The sequence below is a fragment of the Rhinichthys klamathensis genome, unplaced genomic scaffold, assembly GCF_029890125.1.
Source record: "Rhinichthys klamathensis goyatoka isolate OS25496 unplaced genomic scaffold, OSU_Roscu_1.1 h1tg000127l_1, whole genome shotgun sequence".
NCBI classification, from domain to species: domain Eukaryota; kingdom Metazoa; phylum Chordata; class Actinopteri; order Cypriniformes; family Leuciscidae; genus Rhinichthys; species Rhinichthys klamathensis.
Genome location: NW_026606664.1, coordinates 361,766 through 381,771, shown reverse-complemented (window position 1 = coordinate 381,771; position 20,006 = coordinate 361,766). Strand labels below are relative to the sequence as shown.

General features: G+C 39.4%; 1 protein-coding gene across 2 annotated transcripts in view; it reads right to left on the bottom strand.

Annotated features, from left to right (window-relative positions):
• The window catches only part of ssbp4 (single stranded DNA binding protein 4), a 69,679-nt gene that overhangs the window by 30,646 nt on the left and 19,027 nt on the right, over positions 1–20,006 (bottom strand). For both annotated transcript variants that reach the window (XM_056256368.1, XM_056256369.1), the window contains one exon: positions 13,118–13,202. In XM_056256368.1, coding sequence (XP_056112343.1) covers positions 13,118–13,202 — 85 coding nt within the window. The remainder of the gene's footprint in view (positions 1–13,117; positions 13,203–20,006) is intronic.

Below are 20,006 nucleotides of genomic sequence, written 5' to 3'. Positions count from 1 at the left end.
GTTATGTCAAAATGCCCGTCTTAGCGAATATTCGCGTCGGTTATGTGAATGTGAACAGCATGTGTAACAGCACATGGTCTCCATCCATTAGGTCTTAGTGACAGCAGCCTAAAAACCTGCTACTGTCTACTATTGGCTGTCTGTATTATTAATGATAATCAAACAACAAAAGAAAAGCTTTAATAAGCATTAATCTATATTTACTTTTGGTGGTATCGGTACAGACTACTACATTTTTGGTATCGTGACATCCCTAAAAACGACAGTAATAATAAATGGTCATTTCTGTCAGGAATGCAAAACATTGATTTTGCTTGTTTACCAATTCCAACATAATGCCAACAAAGGACATATTTATTTAAAAATATTATAAAGAATGTAACTAACTAAATTTCATAGTATTTATGATGGGCTTTTTTTCTTCTTTTTTTCTTCTCGCTTGAGTGCCTGCCCACCAAAATGTCTCTGCACAGCCCTGGATGTCCTAATGTCTTGCATTGTCGTTCTGAGATCCCAGCTAATAGAAAATAGATCATCGATACGAATTATTAACTGGAAATCCAGTAGAGTAGCATGCATCTATCAAGAATGATGAATGTGAATGCCTCATAATCTCGGACACTTCGCGTCCGTGCTCCTTTCAGCTAGGTGTGTTAACCTTTTCCTTCTGATGAAGCCCATTACAGAGAATAATCGCATGCCAAATGAAGACAAATGATGTGACCGCACTGTGCATGGAGTAGGAAATCCCTGATCACTGAGGCCCCCCATTCAACAGCATTGATTAGCTTCCCAACCAAAGTAGCCAGCCAGAGGAACTAAACGCTCCGAATCAATGCTACTTAGCAGATTATTGACCAATCGCTGCCTCCCTCTCTGACATTAAAGCAAAATTCTAATTCAAAGGAAGCGATGGACAACCAGCAACATGGTTTTCAAACATATAGCTATAACATGCTGGAAAACTGTATTGTGTTAATACAGATATCATTTTTATTCAAAATATTGATTGCAGCGTACAAACAAGCTAACGAATTGAAGGCGCTAATACCACAGCTCGACAAAAACATCTAGGTACAGCGTCTGTGTGTTGGGGGTGGGCAAGGGGAGGGTGATTTAACACCCTCCAACGGTCCCAAAGCACTGTAGTATTTTGCATACACTGCACAATGTTACCATGGTGACAAGACCCGATTCTAGGCCCTGACCCACGAGGCACATCCAGCCAGTATGTGTACCCTTGTGCTGATCGAATCCGTGTCAATTAGAATTTACATTGACTAGTGTCTATGGGAAAATTCCACAACTAGCTCTCTTTAGAAATTGTTATTTTTGTCATATTTATTCATTTGAATTTGTTTTAGCAATTTGTGTGTTTCCATGTACATCAAAATAGAATCAGAATCAAAAATCGGCTTATTATAAAAACACGATAATGAAAGAAAAACATTTTAGACAGAAAATCTGTTTTTTCTCAGGCTTTGACATCTGAATGTAAACAGATACATCAAGAAGACATGTACAAATTATATGCAGGGCTTAAAAAAAACATTTTTGTATTTTTATCTGTTTGTCAGCTTAAGCATAAATGGTTTAAGACTGTACATTTAAATGCACGCAATGTTCAGAACGGACTCTTGAACGAAACGTTTCCAGTTTTTTCCAAGACTAGATAAATGTTTGTTTCGTTGTATACATATCTGAAATTGTATACATTTCTGCCTGCGGTATGTAATGTTGAAACTGGCAAAGTATGCAACTGCCAGTGCGTATTTGTGCAGGAACCTGCGATAGAGGGGGGGGGGGGGGTTCAGCTGAACCTCATTAATTCAGAAATGGAAATCATTTCTGCATGGAGCACCGGAGAAACGAGAGATGGAACGAGAGAAAGCAATAGAGAAGGAAAAGTAAAAAAAAAAAAAAGAGAGAGCGGAGGGACATCGGGGAAAGTCGATATTTTTCTCTTTTTCTCTTATCAAGAGTGTCAGCCCTCACAGTTTTCCAAAATATCTGATATTAGAGCTTATTTTGTTTGCTGCATGTTTAATTTAATATTAGGGGTGGGTGGTGTGTCAAAAATCTCTCAAGGTGTGACATTGTATTTCAGTTATATACCGTCCTTCCATCCAGCCCTAATAAATATTAGAATTGTTATCCATGCATATTAATTCAACAAAATATTCGTGGGGTAATAACAACAGATTAGACACATATAATCTAGTGCTTTTGCAATATCACATGGGTCATTATGATATATCAGATCTGTCATGCACACCACAGCATGTTTTTAAAACTGTGAACCGCAACAGATGTCAAAACTATTAATTTGTATCGCAACCAAGCCAAGAAATAATTATAAACGGGAGTCGTTTCAGTCAACCATAATAATGCCACAGCCAAATAATTACATTTGTGAAGTAAAAGCCACAACAGGAAACATAGTATTAATATCAGAATTACATTAATGTTTTGACGCCGAGCCTAGCACACATATCGTTGGTGAAAAATCAGATTTGGCAGTCACACGCTCAAATTAATTAGTGCAATTAAACACAATTTGCAGCAGTGTCAAACCCTTTATTTTGGGTGGGCATTTACAACGCATTGGGACGTTTATTACCAACAAACATTAACTTTGCAGCATGCACTAATAACCTTAGGTGATAAATCAGCGAACAAATTAAAGAGACAAGGAGCTGAAAATGTGCCACACAACAGGAAAAAGAATATATGCATAGGCAGAAGCTAAATATCATCCAAACTAGTTTAAGAATGAAATATGTAAACACTAAAGCTGTACAGGTGAAAAATGTTCAATATGTGGAATGAATGTATTGTATGCATTCTAAAATATGTTAATCGGAGCTGAGAGTACTAGATTCTTATTGATAGTTGATTACCAGATAAATTAAAATATACAATAAATGAATATCCAAGCAGCATAAGATGTGTACAACTTGTTGAATGACGGGCAAGGAAATTCTTGGAAAATTTGTCGATCTTTCTCTGGATAAAATAAAGGTGTGAGAAGTACAATAATAATAAATGAATTAAAAATATATACTTTTAAAATGATAAATGTAAAATTATAAATGACTATTATTTAAAAAAAATCTTAACTTCGAGATAAAATTTTTTTTTTTTTAATTAACATGCTAATAAATAAACAGCAGGAGAGATATAAATAAGTGAAAAGCCATCTTCCCCAGCGGTTGATCTGTCCTGAGCCTTTTAGTGACTTTCCCACCCTCCCCTCTCTCGGCTCTTGTAATATGGGGCAGCCTCTAATCTGACCGTGCATCCCTTGGATTACAAACCCACCGACAACACCACTATCACAGCCTTCGCAGCCCCCCAAAATCAGGTCAACAGCCCCTCCCCCGGCCTCTTCATCACCCTCCTCTTCCTCTTCCATTATGAAAAACATGACAAACTGTCTGTGCATCCCATGTCAGACATAGTCCAAATTTGTTATTTATTCACGCCAATGTTATCTGTCTCTTTACAAGTGTTAATATAGCATTGACTGATCATATAATTTGCATTCAGTCTCTCTTATTGGGTGGCAATGTTTTCAAAAAAAAAACAGCGAATACAATTCAGATTGGATTTTCCTCAACTGGATATTAACACTACTACAGACTGTGGGAAAACCAATGCAGCATGTTTGGTAAACAACTCAAGGTCAGATTTTAGGGGCAAGGTGTGATTTAACATTTCAGACAGCAGCAGTTCAAGATTTCTGATTGGCAGCCGAAGAGCCGGTGACCTTTGTTTGACCCGTAGCCTTTATAAACTGCAGCAGTTATTAAACCCTCGATCTTGCGCGGAGAGTCTGACAAAGCAGGTAGCAGAGAAATGAGACCAAAAAAAGAAAAGAGCGAGAAGATGAGAGACACACGAGACAAAATATCAAACACAAAGCAGCATAAACGGTTTCATAAAAGCCACCTATACTCAAAAAACTAAGATCTATGCAAGGTTTTCTGTCTAGAACAATATGCTAATAAGCATAATGCATGAGGTTAAACTAACAATCCAGCAATCAAACCTGAATGAAAGTAAAGATAAAGAAGCCATACTGAGTGTTTAACAAAAAGCACAGAGGAGAGCGTAATATCTCAACAATGCAGCTGGGGCTCAAATATCCAAACACACACACACACTGGCGAAAACAGAAAGCTTGAAAGCACACCTGATCAGCTCAGAGACAGATGCATCTTTAGCTCAGAGCCATCACCGCTGGTCTCTCATAGGGGTAAAGGTTTATTTTTTTAGATTCTGAGTTTAGATCAATCATAAAATAAACAGAACTGATTGATTACAATAGTCATACACCATGGTATTAACATTGTACTCACAAAAACTTCAATGAAAACCATGGTACGTCAAAAATGTGCCCAAATCTCCATAGTAGTCCCATTGCAATTTTTGTTAGTTTAAATTCTGTTAGCGAAACAAGAAAACAAGCAAGCATACAAAAAAAGAAAAAGGTACCATGGTACATTAGTATCAGATAGTAATACCGTGACACTTGGATATAGGTCTCCAAAGTATCATGGTAATGCCATGATATTGTTTGGAGCAAGCAAGTAAGCAAGCAAGGACCTTGTGAATAGTTGAGACAGTGAAAGCATGTGGCAATTTAAGACATGTATAGAACCATCCCAGTTAAGCCCCGTCATTCTGTCGCTGGGGCAGCGGGGTACAGCTCTGCCAAGGTACGACTGAAGGCAGGTGCGGGCACAGCCTCAGAGGTAATCAGCCGGTCAGTGGGGAGCCATTTTGACTTCTAGTGAAAACCTCAAGAAGCACAGGGTATAAAAATAATAATTACTCTGCATTACGCTCACTGTCTGAGAATAGACCCATGGCAGCAGTTACAGCAACACAAGACAGAGACGATACGAGCCGCAGTATCTTTCACCACACTGCCGTAGTATGTGTGCAGAGGTGAAAAGTGGAAAAATAAACACTCCACCCAAATCAAATAACGTAATCTCCAGTTATAAATGCTGTCTGCGAGAGTAAATCCAATCTACAGGAACCTAAAGAAGGTGCTTGTTTTGAGGGATTCATGCTGGTTTTGTGGGCTTTTTCCTCACAATCTCTGGAAGCCTGTTGAAACTTGATCCCAAGAACACCCCTGCTTTACAAATGGACGGTTTTTCTTTATTGCGCCAAGCCGGCACTTGAGAGCAAAGTGGAGAAGGATGGCCCGCTATGCCAACTGTGCCAGATGTGGTAAATGCCAGATGTGGGACCTGCTAACTTAACCTCGCAGCCATCAGCACTGCCCATCACTAGTGCAACAAAAAGGGATGAAATGAAATAGAGAGACTTGGAATAACTGTGGTATCCCTTGATTCACACCCCCTTGCAAGGTTATGAGAAAAACGCACCACTGCGGTCTCTGTATTGACACTCACAGAAGAACCAGATGGTTTATTCGGACAAAACCCACAGCAGTGCAAACAGGAATCTGAAGCATTGTGCAGAAAGCAAGCAAACACCTCCCAGTTCTGAAGAACAGATCAGGACGGAAGGAAGAGTCGGTCAATGGAGAATTACTTCATTTTATTGTTTGCGACTCCTTACTTCAATGTGATAACCTTTAACGTGAAGGCCACTAAGAAAGAATTGGCCAAGAATGTTTTCATAAATCAAAAACAAAATATGGAGGTGAGAAGACGACACACCTGAAGTCAATAATGTGGGAGTTCCAATCATATACACACGCAAAATTTGCTGACCTGATTGAAGCTTTGAAGTCACTGTCTTAATGAGTGAGTCATGGAGTCATTCATTCAGTAACGAAGCAAGTGGCTGTATTTATAAAAGGTTAATTGAATCATTGACTCCACGATTCGAATCATGAGCCGCAGATTCATTCACGAATCACCACTGTTTGTTGCAGTTCTGGTGTGACTTTCTTTAGAACTTATTTCGCTGCCAAATAGATCAAACAATACTGACAATACTGTTCAATATGTATATCACTTAATACTACCCTTTTGTTAGTTGAACTGTTGTAACAATGTCACATTTAAAGTCGTTAGGGTTAGGTACAGAAACCGGGCACCGATATGGAACCGGTACCCAAGTAACCGGACCGAATCAAAACGCAGATTTCGGTGCCACTTAAATGCCTCAGCTGTCGGTTGAAATATTTGCCCTCTGAAACGGACGCAAGAAGCATCATAACCGCATGTGATCGCTAGTTAACCCTTTGACGCATACGTTCGTTCACACCAGTGTAGAATGTTCAGATCGCGGGATCATCAACTTCTAAATTTAAATTTGCGTTCACGCGTTGGCTCGTATTCAAGAATGTTGTGCAAGTTTACTGCAACAATGGAGCCGCGAACTTCACATACTTATCCTGAGCGCTCATTGTCACAGTTGTAAACATGACGGCGCTCTTCTTGCATGAGGGGTTTTGCGTCACAGCATTTAAGGTGATGCGTTCTAAAATAACCTTCACCTTGTGCAGGACATGCAATAAGTCAGGAGAGGTGTCGTATTTTGCCAAAGAACGCAAAAAATGTGAAAAGATTGCTGAAATTTAAAGCTGGTTTGTAGCATACCAAGAATAGGCTACAGACTACTTTGCTGTTATTAGTACTGTAGTGTTATTTAGTGTTAAATTGCTGTATTTGGGTTAGGTGGCTTAGTTTTATTGTGAATTTGTTATGTAAATTTGTTGTTTTGTATTTAGACTACTTATATTTATGCATTTACTTTAAAGAACGGCTTTTTTGTTGAAAAAAATTCAATAAAAAATTCTTAACATTTTAAATATTACAATTTTAAATGTCATTCACCATCGTTTTGAGGCTTTTTTTTTTTTAAGTATCAGTTCAGGCACCCGGTACCGTTCTAAAAGTATCGATTTGCCACCAGTATCGAGAAAGAAAAAAAAAACGATACCCAACCCTAAAAGTCCTGTAGATAATTTGGAAAAATTGCATTCTTACTCGTATAATATATTATTATATATATTACAATATATTAATATAAAACGAACTCACATCGATCTTCACAGTGTCTCTATAGGCTATGCTAGTAAGTGCTAAAACCCCACTTTTACAAAGATACATTGTCAAGAACAGCAGTAATGTAGCGCAATTTCCTAAGGCAGCACACTCTGCATGCAACCTGTATCATATGCACACTGCTTGTGTGGATGCAGTCAAAAGTTGAGTTAATATGATTGGATGTCATGTATTTGACTTTTTCCGGCATTTTGCCTGTTTTAATGTTACATGGTCGGTTTTAACGTTATTTTAAGGTACGGTAGAATTAAATGAACGGCAAAACTCAGCACTCCGTCACCTCAGGGGTATGCATACCCCAGTTTGGGAACCAATGCCATAGCGAATAAGCGGTTCAATGAATAACACCATGCGACTGGCACTAGTGGGCAAAATGCGACAATCGCACACGAAGATGGCGAAAAGGTGGATTGACAATCTTCAGACAGTAATTTATGCCGGTAGTGATCATTTTTATTGATTGTCAGCCAAAACCTGAAACTATGTGATTTATCAATAGTGCTTTCCACTGAATTGATAACCATTTTTAAAAAAACGTAACAGTGGCGTAACATTAACCAAAAAGCCAAATTGCACAACAGTGGTGAAGCAGCAACAAAATCTGCGACCTGTGGAGAGTCTCCAGTGTTATTCATTTAATGCCGGAAATTTATTCAATTTTCTGTGGGAAGAGAATATCTCAGAACCTAATTCTGGGTTGGCCGGCCATCTTCAAAGTAACAGCAGAGTTTAGATGAAAACAGCACTAGGGAGGTAGACTTGAAATTGTGGGAATTCAGACGGAGTTCAGGTCACACCTCCTCCAGACAGATGACATTTAAATTCCACTTATTTTCTTGGCAAACGCCACCTTACCAGAGCAACTTACAAGAAAATGCATGTACTGTACTGCGATGACTGCTTCAACACACAGAAGAAAAAAAAACACAAAACCGTATCAACAAGCCAAGGGACAATAAGAATGCAGTGCTAATGAGACAAGTAACCGTGTTATTAGAGGGATAACGTACAGGTCACTTCAGGATGATACAAAACACTTACGCTCAGACATCAGTCAATTTCTAGCAAGATGTGGTAGAAGTTCAAAATAAATAAATAACTCTCGGACACACCTGCCCTCTACATCCAGATGCTCTGAAACGTGAAAAGGGTCAAATCAACTCTTGACGTCTCTTATGGCTAGACAAAACAAACAGCCTGGAGCCCCATTTCACACTCACGTTTCAACACAACATGCTCCGGAAAGTCAAAAGCTTGATTTTGAGGATAGAAAAGGGGTGTCAAAAGAGTAAAAAACATTTGAACATATTTGGTGAAACAGCATAACCATGGAAAACATGACCAAGCAAGTCTTGTTAAGAAGCTAGTTGAGAAGCTTGGAGGGGACACTAGCATGCTAGCATCTCATGCTGGGGACTTGCATCCAAAATACAACATGCTTTTCTCCTGGTGTTTTTTAGCTGGGAAATCTACAGAGAGGAAGATGAAGGTGAACAACAGCAAATCATTTGAGTGAAAACCTTTGTGAGTCACTGATCGGTGCTTTAAGGTTTATTCCTGTTTGTCATCTTCCAAAACGCTGGTAAATCTCAATTGAGAGAAAGAAAATGAGAGACAAACATTGAGAGATTTCAAATGATAAATGGCAGAAACTGAGCATACGAAAAAAGACAGGTGAAAGCTGGGGCAGATGATGCAGTGAGAACAGCTCAGATTGAGAAGAGAAAAGCAGCACGTAGCTCACATTCAAAATCACAGTCACGCATTAGTCATCAGGACCACCTGGAAGCTCATGAAACAAGAAAGACGAAAGACAATGACCAATGCTTATTCACTATCCACTTTTGAAACGCTCGGATATTATAAACCACCTGTTCCTCCACTCGTCTTTTCAATGACGCAAAATGCTGCCAAAAGATGCAGCATTGAAAAACATGTTCGTCTGTCGCCCTTCCATCCTTTCCAAGTTTGCCACCTCGTAAGTGTGTCATTGAGGTACGCTCATGTCTGCCGTGAAGGCATATGTGACGCCTGAAATTGGTGTTAGTTATGTTCCAATTTAAATGGTGTAAAAGAGGGTCAAGAAAAGGGCCTCCATAATGTACTGACAATGTTTCTGTCAGTATGTGATGGGATGGGGAAAAGCCATCTTCCAGAGTGTGACACTTGATGTAGCAAGTGGGTGACATTAGGGATGTCCAAAACTATGTATTTTCAAAATGGACTAGTCAGCGGGTCGCCTGAACTACTAATTAGTCCTTAACGGACGACTGCCGCATATAAACTTAATTCAAAAACATAAAATCCAGGCCTGGTCCTCTCTTGTCTCGCACTGTCGTCACTCCTCCTTTTATCCTTCCGGGGTTCCTCTGTAAGACTCGAGACCGGTGTGGTCTCGCACTAACCCTCGCTCTGTTCTCATGGCACTCGACCCCGCCCTGCTTGCAACATCTATTTAAGGAGGCCTTTTGTGTTTTTTTTGTGAGTTTTGTGTTCACCTGACCAATTGCTAAGGGGAATTTACATAAGACATGCTCTTGCTAGGGATGCATAATATATTAGTACCATTATTTATTAGTATCTGTCTATTTTGGAAATATATATTGACTGTTTTTGGATAGTTCATTTGTCATTAAATTGTACAGTAGGACAATTTTTAATTTGCCAAAGATTACATTTATCAGTGCTATTAAATTATCATCATTTAAAATAATAACTTTAAGTGAGCATAAAATGAAGACAAAAGATTTAAGTTTTTTTTTTTTAAATGTAATAACTTGCACAATTAAAAAAAATATCTAATGCCAGCAATTACGCATTCAATATCAACCGATACAGATACATTTATGTTAAAAACCACTCAAATAAAAGGTAAGGCTTGTTTTGTGAAATACTTGCGGTAGAGTTCCTAAAGAACTCCAAATAAACAATCAATGTGTAAATGTTGCTTGTGAACATAACTAGACTTTTCACAGAACCAAGGTTACCATCCAGATGAAACGGATAAAAAGGCACTCTCTCATCTGTCACAGTACATGCACTAACTATTAGGCCACAGCTTGGACTGTAAAAAGATCCTGAAAATAAGCGATACAATCTTTTAAATCACTCATCAGAACAATATTGTTTTGAAGTCATCAGTTTACAAGCAACTCCACATGCAAAATTACATGACAAATATGCAAATCTTTCTGCTTGTGTAACTAAATACAGAGGTTTAGACAAAGGCTCTGACAGGAGACAGGCTTCTGTGGGAGTTTTAGGAAATGTGCACCAAGCAGGTACATAACAAACCTTGCATACCACTATACCCTGCTTTCTCTTTTACTTAGTTTCTATTAAGTAAAAGACCATCATATTTGACTAAATTATGATTTCAGATCTATAACTGGGAGTAGCAATCAATAGCTTGTCTATAAGTACACTGAAGTACTTCCAGATGATCCTGCCTGTTTAAAAAGGGGGAGGGGGTTGGATGGTAAAAATGTGGTATTGAGAGTTTCTTGGTGGCACTAGGGTTAGGGCCTGGTTTTGGGGAACTGGCTTTCCGCTTCTGGGAGCTCAGCCAGAGTCACAATCCTATAGCAATCCTCGGATTAGTTATGAACCAGATTCCACAGATCTCAAGATTTGCATGTTATATCCCATTATCTTTCCTCCCAACTGGAGGACTTACTCGCACAACCTCCATCACTGGCCACAGAGAGGGTAGACAAAAAGAAGGAAGACTCTCAGCCTCCCCAAATTCCACCACCAGAAAGTTTACAAACAAAAAAAAGGTTTCATTTTATGACTGCAAAAACCTAGTCACTACTGAAACCCTGACTTGGAGAAGTTAATATAACTGCAGCGCTGACAGTGAGGAGGATTTGACTCATGGGAACCTGCTTGTTTTTCTGCCCCTGATCCACTGACACGCTAGGGAATGGGCACTGTTATCAGCCTTGCCTGAGATAGCAGGTTTGATGGGGCGGCCGGTCCATAGGGATCCCAGAGCTGGAGTTAATCAGACGGAGACAGGTCTGGAGCAACCCATGGGACTGACGCCGCCGCATCCTCCTCGTCCTCGATCTCCACCACTCCCATCATCACCAACACTCGTCACGACCTCAACCGTAAGACTCTTCACACAACATTAGCCAGGTGTCTACAAAAGTCTCAAAAATAGATAGAAAATAGCCCCAGGTCTTCTAAGAAGCGGCCAGCCAGTGGCTCGAGAGTTGACGGCCAAGGGAAATCGCTCAGGAAGATCAACGGTGCTGAGTAACCCTTGAGAAAAGAACTTGATGTGTTCACTTCATCCTAGCCCAATTAATAAAAACTCCAAACCTAAAATTGCCTAAAATCTGCTGGATGCAACATTCTGAAGCCAAATGGAGATTAATAGCCTGATGAAAAGATTTGGGTTAACATTCGAAACGGGACAACACAGGCCGGATACGCTCTGACCTCCTGAACTTTGCCGAGGGTTAAAGGTCAGGGGAAACCGGTCATTAATCCTCAGACTAGAACTCGGGGGGCGGGACATCTGAGCTTCGAGTCTCGAGTCCCCGAGGTCCAGTAGCAAAGCTTGGAGACTGAGCCAGAGTTTACTTAGAAAAGGCCACCGAGCATTTCAAACAGTCAATCTGAGCAGACAGCCTGTTTCACAATAGCCACATCAAGTTCGAGCACGGGTGGTCAGTCGTGCGGAGGAGGGGGTCATCAGAACACTCATTTCGACAATCCCAGGTGTCCATTGGGTGTTAGAAATGATTAGGCGTATAGATTAATTGAACACACGTCAGACTTAATTAAGCATGGCGTTTAATTAACCATGTAATTAATCTTATAGAGGCCGTACACACACGTACATATTCCAATTGGTTGAAACTTCAGCAGACAGATGACACGGACTTGTAACTGTTCTCTGCTAGTAAGTCCAGCAAATTAAATGTCTGAAGCAAGAATAGACGCATAATCCCTTTTGTGACTCAAGGCCCGAGATTTGGCCCAGGTGAAACTCTGGTGCTAGCAGTTAGCAGTAAATCATACTTACTTTCATATAATCTTTGACATATTATCCTCCTCTGGAGTGTATTCACAAGGTTTTAAAACTGCTAATGTGGCGGGTAAAAGATATTTGCACAATTTATATTTGATGCTACATTTCTGCCAAAGAAAACATGCAGAGTGGGAAAGAGGTCCCTGTATACCCGGCAAGATACAGGCGCTAACACTTCAAGGGTTGAGCAAGGGTCAGTGTTTGTGGTCACATTAACATAGTCATTTGCAGTTGGAAAGCTGCATCAACAAATAACTACCCATTTTGGTGGAGCTTAGGGGTTGTCCACACATGCTACTCCAGTTCTCCATTACTAACTTAAAGGTCTTCTACAGATCAAGGGGTCAAAAGGGTCAGTCTGCAGACATTCAAGAGTGACCCATGAAAGCCCAGCCAACTCCAAATCCCACAGCTTTAAAGGGAAAGTTTACTACCCGAAAATAAAAACTATATCCCTCGCCTTCTTGTTGTTCCAAACCTGTATGACTTACTTTCTTCTGCAGAACACAAAAGAAGAAATTTTTACATTGTAGTCCAAACTAAATTGGACTCCACTGACTTCCACTGTATTGACTGAAAAGATATACAGGTTTGGAATGACAAGAGGGTGAGTAAATGAGGACTGAATCTTTATTTTGGGGTGAACCATTCCTTTAAGCATCTGGGTTACTGTGCCAGAACTTAATTAGAACCCGGAGGAACCGGACAAAGGTGTATCCTAGTACACCGACAATGAAGCTACCACACGTATACCGTATGCTAATATTTGTAGATATTACAACATTTTCTGTGATCAAATATTTCCAAAAAAAAGTCATAATTTAAGTCATCCTTTAAAAAGTCATAACCTGTGTGGCCATATTTTTAGCACATATGTTGTAAGAGCAAATAGACATAGAATCAGAAATAACAAATGTAATAACGATCCAAAGCTTAAGATGAACAGCACTGCTAACTGTAAACAGGCGGTAAACTTCAGGTTTATCTCAACCCCAAGGTGGATAAAAAAGGAACTCACATAGTCGTGGAAAGCCTTGGCCTCGCTGGAATGTTCACATGTCTCCCGTCGATCTGGAGCTGCGCAGTACAGATCCCAGAATACACTGCAAAATAAGGCAGAATAAACAAAGCTGAGTATCAAATACATGGGTGAACTCCACAGAACGAAACAGCTGCCGAACTAAACACCAACAGGCTGTGGTACACTTTACAACATCAAGGCCATGTGCAAATGGTACTGAATGGCATGGTTTGTTTTAGGCCCCGTTGTACTAATTTTCCCAATTATCCTAATCTTTACCAAAAAGTAAAAGCTACCAAAAGTTTTTGCCAAAATGCTTGAGCTCAACTGGGATGCATCTGACCTACTCACAAATATAAACACCACATTGCAGTTGTCATTTACAAACCTTAAGGGTTTATTTTAACATACAAAGCAATTTAATTCAGTTCCTTTTTGCCATTATTTTTTTTTATTGCACTGCAGGGCCAGACTGGGACACAATTTCAGGCTGGGAAATCGAACACTAATTCAGGCCATCCCATACACCCACAACAAATTTTGAAACCCCAGACAACCCTATTTTCTGTATGGCCATCACATAAAAAAGGTCTAAATGCTTATGCCGGGGCCGTGCAAAATAAAGGTTCCCTCCTGAACTGCACCTACACTTCCCTTTTCCTTTTTTCCATTTTCTCTGATACCTCTCCTTCTCTCCCTTGTGTGTACTTTTTTTTGTGCTATTTTTCTTGTACCTGTCACTTCTTCACCAGTCCAGTAGGTCTACTGTTATGAGAAGAACCTTGTTGCAAAAAAACACCTCATTGTAATTTGTTTGAACAGGATCTAACTTTATCAAAGTATTACATTGGGACAGTGTTGGTTGATGGTTGATAATCTTAGAAAGGACTAAAAAAAAAACTATTTCATACAAATATAATAAAACAAAATTTTTTAATTGCCTAAAATGTCAAAATTAGTACAAGAACTACATTATGACAATATGTTTTCAGAAAAATCGTAATACTGAACATGTTATTTCATTATTACGATGACTTATATATAATAATGACTAGAAATGCATCGATTTAAATTTTCTTGGCAGATTTTTCTGTAAGTGTGACCTGGCGATACAGATTTTCTTTCAAAAAACTATAATCGACAGCATATACAAACAAAAATCGACTTTTCTTCAAATGCAAAATGTTATTTTCATTTTTTTTTTAAACAAGTAAAAAGACAGTAATAAAATGAGAACAAATTTCAAACAGCAGCACAAATAAATGGAATAGAATAAAGAGAGATATGAAATAAAAATGGCTTTACGTTTTTCAGATGGGTATACAGTATATTCAGGTAAGAAATACAAGTGAGTGAGAGGAGGCGGGAGTGTGTCACTTCGCCATTGGAGAGAAGAGAGCGAGAACGAGCATCTGACGTTATTGCCAACAAAACGGTCACCGGTCTGGGCCGATCATGAGGAAAATCGGCTGATTCCGGGCCCTGGCCGGTCGATCAGTGCATCTCTAATAATGACGTCCTTTTGCTTTCAGTATTTTGAGTGACAATAGTAATGGGGTGCTACTGCTAACATTTGCTAGCAGTTTAATACTTCGCTAAGTTGACCAAGACAAAACCGCAGCCTATTTACAGACGAAACTAAGCTGGACTTGAAGCCCTGAAAAGGTCAGTAATTTTGCCGTTTCTTCACGGAGACCTTCTCTGCTCCACCTGACTGATCGTCTCCATTTAAGTTCCTTGCATCGATTACTCTGTTCAAAACAGTTTTGATTGGCAGAGGCACGGAGCAGACGTTAAGCGAATCCTTGCCAGTCAAGACTAACAGATTCATGATTTATTATTGAATGCCAAATTGGGGTTGGTCAACCGGCAGGATTTAGGGAGTGACACGGTGTCGATTTCTGTTTTAGAAACGTGTGAAATGGTTTCAAATCAGGCACCGGCTCCAGTACACGGTATGTGTAAAAAGGCACATCCGAGGAATAACAGAAAACTGATTTTCTTCAGTATCACACTCAGTAGAACTTGACAGCTTCTATCAAAGCTGGGTCACTGCAATCATAACCCCCTGGATAGCTTCCCACTTTATGAGGTGCGACCTGCAAGTGGCTAATCAATTAGGCTTGATATTTGTTAATTAAGGAAATACAGTCCTTAAGGGCTGCTAGGGGGAGCAGGTTGCACTCCAAATTGTCCCTTAATTACTTCATTGAAAATAAGTACCTGTTAAACAGGTCGGCATTAAACCGCTCTCACTCTTTAGATATTGATTTAATGGACGCTTCATAAAAGCTGCTGAAGCAGGGCTTAAGAAAACGAACGCAAGTTGTTCCATCTTCCGAGGCAGCACTTTTTACCGCTGTGCATTATTTCTGCTGATGTAACAAAATTAGACTTCTGTTCTGAATGTGGGGGAAAAGCTTACGTTTGATGTGACAGATTGCAAAAAGGACAAAATAGGCCGCTCACGGCACAGCGACAGGTCAATGGGGCTAATCAGTTTCCACCCATTTCATATATCTTGCCGTGGAGTGGAAACCATTTGACGGATTTGTGTTCGTGACCATAACGCAAAGGATAGCTTATGACAGCTTTCATAAATCACTCACTGTTTATGGGTGGAATAAGAGAGCAAGGTTAAACAACGTTCAGCTCATAAGACTACAAAAGTAGAGGAACTGCAGTAAAAATTGTTTAGATTCATATGTAGATTGAGCTTAGGCTTATTAAAAGGTCATGTGACTTTGTCTTCCATGCATCAGACTGCACTGGTCACCCTTTTCAATGAAATTACAATGAATGGGGACTAAATAAAGGTATGAATGAAGGTTGTTCATATGATAGATTTGTGAAGACGAAATGCCAAATAAATCATTAAGAACATTTTTGAGAATTAGATGAAGTGATTCAATGAAAAGATTAAAGTCAAAAGAACAATTCATTCAAGAAATCAGAGTTCTCTCGTGACCTCATGTGATGCATCAAATACAGCTAAGGCAGATGTCAGGATTTTCGTTGAGTAAATTTCAGTCCGATCCTCACACAAAGCCTTTATACAGCTTTAAAAAAAATCTATATAGCATTCTGTGGACCACGTTTATGTTGCTTTTTGTCATTTTTGAGCTTGATAGCCCCATCTCTCTTTCACAGTGGGATATTCTTCAAAAATTACAGTCATACTACTCCTTTTTGAAAAATTGAGAAAAAAGATGAGACAAAAAGACAAAAAAAAAAAAGGACATGATGCCATACAAGATCCATAGATAAGGGAGTAAATGAGTGCTCAGTAGGAGGCACTATACATTAACACCTCACATCCTATAGAAGCCATAAACCAGGAAACAAATAAAACAGGAAAAAGCAAGAAAGGCACTTTGACAGGGGAACGTCATGCCTGTTCTGTGCCCTTCAGTCAGTTCACAATAAAGCCGGGCGGCATTATCATATCTATCAGCCGCCGTTAAAGAGATTGCAGCTTTGTCGGAAAGCTGCTGGAGGGAGACAGCAGGACCATCTCAAATCCAATCAGGGTGCAGGGGAAATGAAATAAGACGCCAGTTACACTTTGTTACTGAAAAGCGTTTTCTAAAAAAAGTATGTTCGATTACCTTGATTTCAGCAAGACGACTTGCTTAATGCTTGTGTGCTTTGCATCAACACACAGGAAATGTTGGAAAGTTTTTAAATAGCTGGTATGACGACACGCACGAATCACGACAGTGGATTTTAAGACATGAGGAAGTGTGACAGATCTAAATGTTAGTGTGCTATTACAGGTGTGAAATTATCCATAATGTTGTTGTGTGAAAAATAATACTATTCCTGAAACAAAAAAATACAAAATGTCATTTATATATAAAAAAATAAATAAAACAAATTTTCAAAATGATATCACCATTATACTATACTAACTATAAAAAGGGGGGATGGGATGGGGAAATGACCCAAAACGAAGGATTCAAACTTGCCCGCATATAAGTGCCACAATGCAACAGGTCTGTACACGTAGATTTCCCGCCATACCTTCTCTCCAACATTTTGTTCCTTTAGATAATATAAAACAAAATACACATCAAAATCTCTCTATCTCTCTCTCTCAAAGGATTCCATGTACTTTCAATACTTTGGTGTGACGTATTTAAGTAAAACTGGATATTCAGCAAGAAGTGATTAGATGGCGTGCGAGTTTACATATCAAACTACAGAGAGACCGAATGAGAGTTTTCTAAAACAATGCCTAAATAGCTATTTAACTTATTAGCTATTTGACTTACTTCTTGGAATAACATACACCGATTAATTATTCACTATTTAATTTAATAATTATTCACCAGAAACATGAATCCATTCAGGGTCAGTTTTGATTTGGTCTTGACTTTAAACACATGCTGCTATCCATCAGATGTAGTACATAGAAATGTTCATAGCATCAATGTAATATTGTACAACATGACCTGACCTAAGTGTTTATCAGTATAACATGTAAATCAGCTGCCTTTTCATTTGCATTAAGTTTTAAGATTGCATCATGTCAGAGAAGAAAATAGTTAAAAAATAAAAATAGGACATATTGTGTTCTACATGCTTTAATGTCAACTTTAGGGCATACACAACCACAACACCCTTTCTTTCTGTTTTTTCCAGTGTTGCACAGTTGAGTTTAAATTAAAGTGTATTGAAGGTAAACACTTCTCTGTGGCTTTTCAGTCATCTCTGCCATTCACAAAGAAGGATGTCAGCCATAGGCCATCTGAAAGTAAATCCATGTAACATTTCTATGGCTCGACTTTCTCCTTTCTTACCAGAAATCGATTAAACAAATGTATGCACAAGATTAATCACAAACGGTCAACCTTTTTTTGCAATCCACACCTGCACCCCAACTAAAACCACCACCCCCAACCCCTTGCTCGCCTTACAACAGATGTGGATGACTGCCTCTCTCACCAAACTTTGCCTCCATCCCCTTCAGCCCCACCCCAGAGCCTGGTGCTTTCAAACCCCCTTACAACAGGAAACTGTCTTAGACAGAAGGGAAGAAAACGCAAAAGGGGGTAGTGGAGAAGGAGATTTGGCTGTTTAACACAAAGAAGACTGGAATGCAAGGAGTTAATCCGTTTGAGGGTTCTTCCGCAAACAAAGGACAGGCCTCCAGACAAAGGTTGGTGGGGGTAAGCACAGGGGGGAGGGGTTGGCTTTCCCTTACCATCTGGCCCTTTTGTTTGGGGGAGGGGGGTTGGTGAAGAGGGCGGTACTCCATGGCCCCTCCGACTCCCTAAAACCCCGACACGACCCCCCTCCCCTACGTGCTATAGCTCCAGACAGACGCCCCCTCCAATGGTGTCAACAGCATACAGGGACCCTCCAAAACCTACTAGACTCCCAATAATCTCACAGAGGGGAGCCAGTAATCCAAGATGGAGAATAAGTTGAGTGTGATAAATGAACACACTGCTCTGTGTGAACCTGATCTCCACACACTGATCTTATTTTTGAGAAAGCTTAGAACATAATGTGAATTCCAGACCAACATAAGAGTCTCCAATGGACCCAAGTTACGATGGATGCCCTATTTAATTTGATTCCAATAAAATAAGGCTGTTATGGATAGATGTACATACTGTTCAATAGGTTCTACCGTTGCGTACCTTGGGCTCGATAGTTCGTCAGACAAAACATTGAAAATTAGTCTTTCCGAAAAATTACCAGAGGACATAAAAACTATAGGAAACAATGGTTCCCTGTTGAAAATACCATCTCAGATCAACATGAATTTCCAAGCTAATCCTAACTGTTATATGGCAGCTTCTTGCTAACTAGCTAGTCCACTAGCTTAGGCATGTTTTTCACTAGCAAAAAAAAATTGCTTGGTTGACCAAGAGAGGTTTGCAGGCTAAGAAGCCTTGTAGGCACAATGCTGGTCTCTTCAACAGGGAATGGACTGTACATTTAGCCCTCACAGCCTCATTTTAATTTGTGTAATACATTCAAATTAAATTTGGCCTCTACCCAGGCTAAGGTTCACAGAGTGGCAGCCAACAAAGAGGAATACAAGAACATGTCTTTAAATCAGCCAACAGTCATCCTCTGTTGAGATCTTCAAATCCATCCACAGCAATCACTCACAGATAACCCTCTACGCACACCTAGGCAATAGAATCGCCATTGGCTAGTAAATTATTTTGGTCACTCTTCAGACTGATATACCATTTTATATACATATTTTTAAATATCTGAACGTACACTCTTAACATCAGTCAATCAAGCATTATTTTATGATATCATGATAATCAAGCACTATTTAATGATTTAATGATTGATGAATATGCAACCATGTATGAATGCATATTTGTCATTTTAACTAAACTTAGGACTGGTGGTGGTACTTAAGATATTGTTGGTTATTCAGTGTTTCTGTAAAAAAAAAAAAGATAATAGTAATAGATAATAGTAATTATTATTAAAAGATAATAATCCTACAACTAATTCTAATAATAATAATAACGATATACAACGCACTAAGGATTGATGAGCTACTAGGTTCATGAATGTTAATCACGTTGTCAGCGTTCGCTCAAACTGATTTGCTGAAATCAAAACAGGGACGTTAATAGATGAGCGTCAACCAATGAGATTGCCGTTTGCGCATTAGTTCTGCCCACTACCAGAGAATCCGGCATATCTTCTGCTTGTTTTTAAAAACTGAATAATTCCAAATGAACTCTGTTATTTTGACAGGAAAGAATATCGTTTACATGTAGCGCGTCAATTCTGTGTGGCATGCAAGACTCTCACTCTCTCTTTGCGTGTGTGTGAGAAACACAGCGCTCTTAGCAAAATGACGGCGAGTCGCCTTCACAGAGTTTACGGCACGTCAAATACAGGT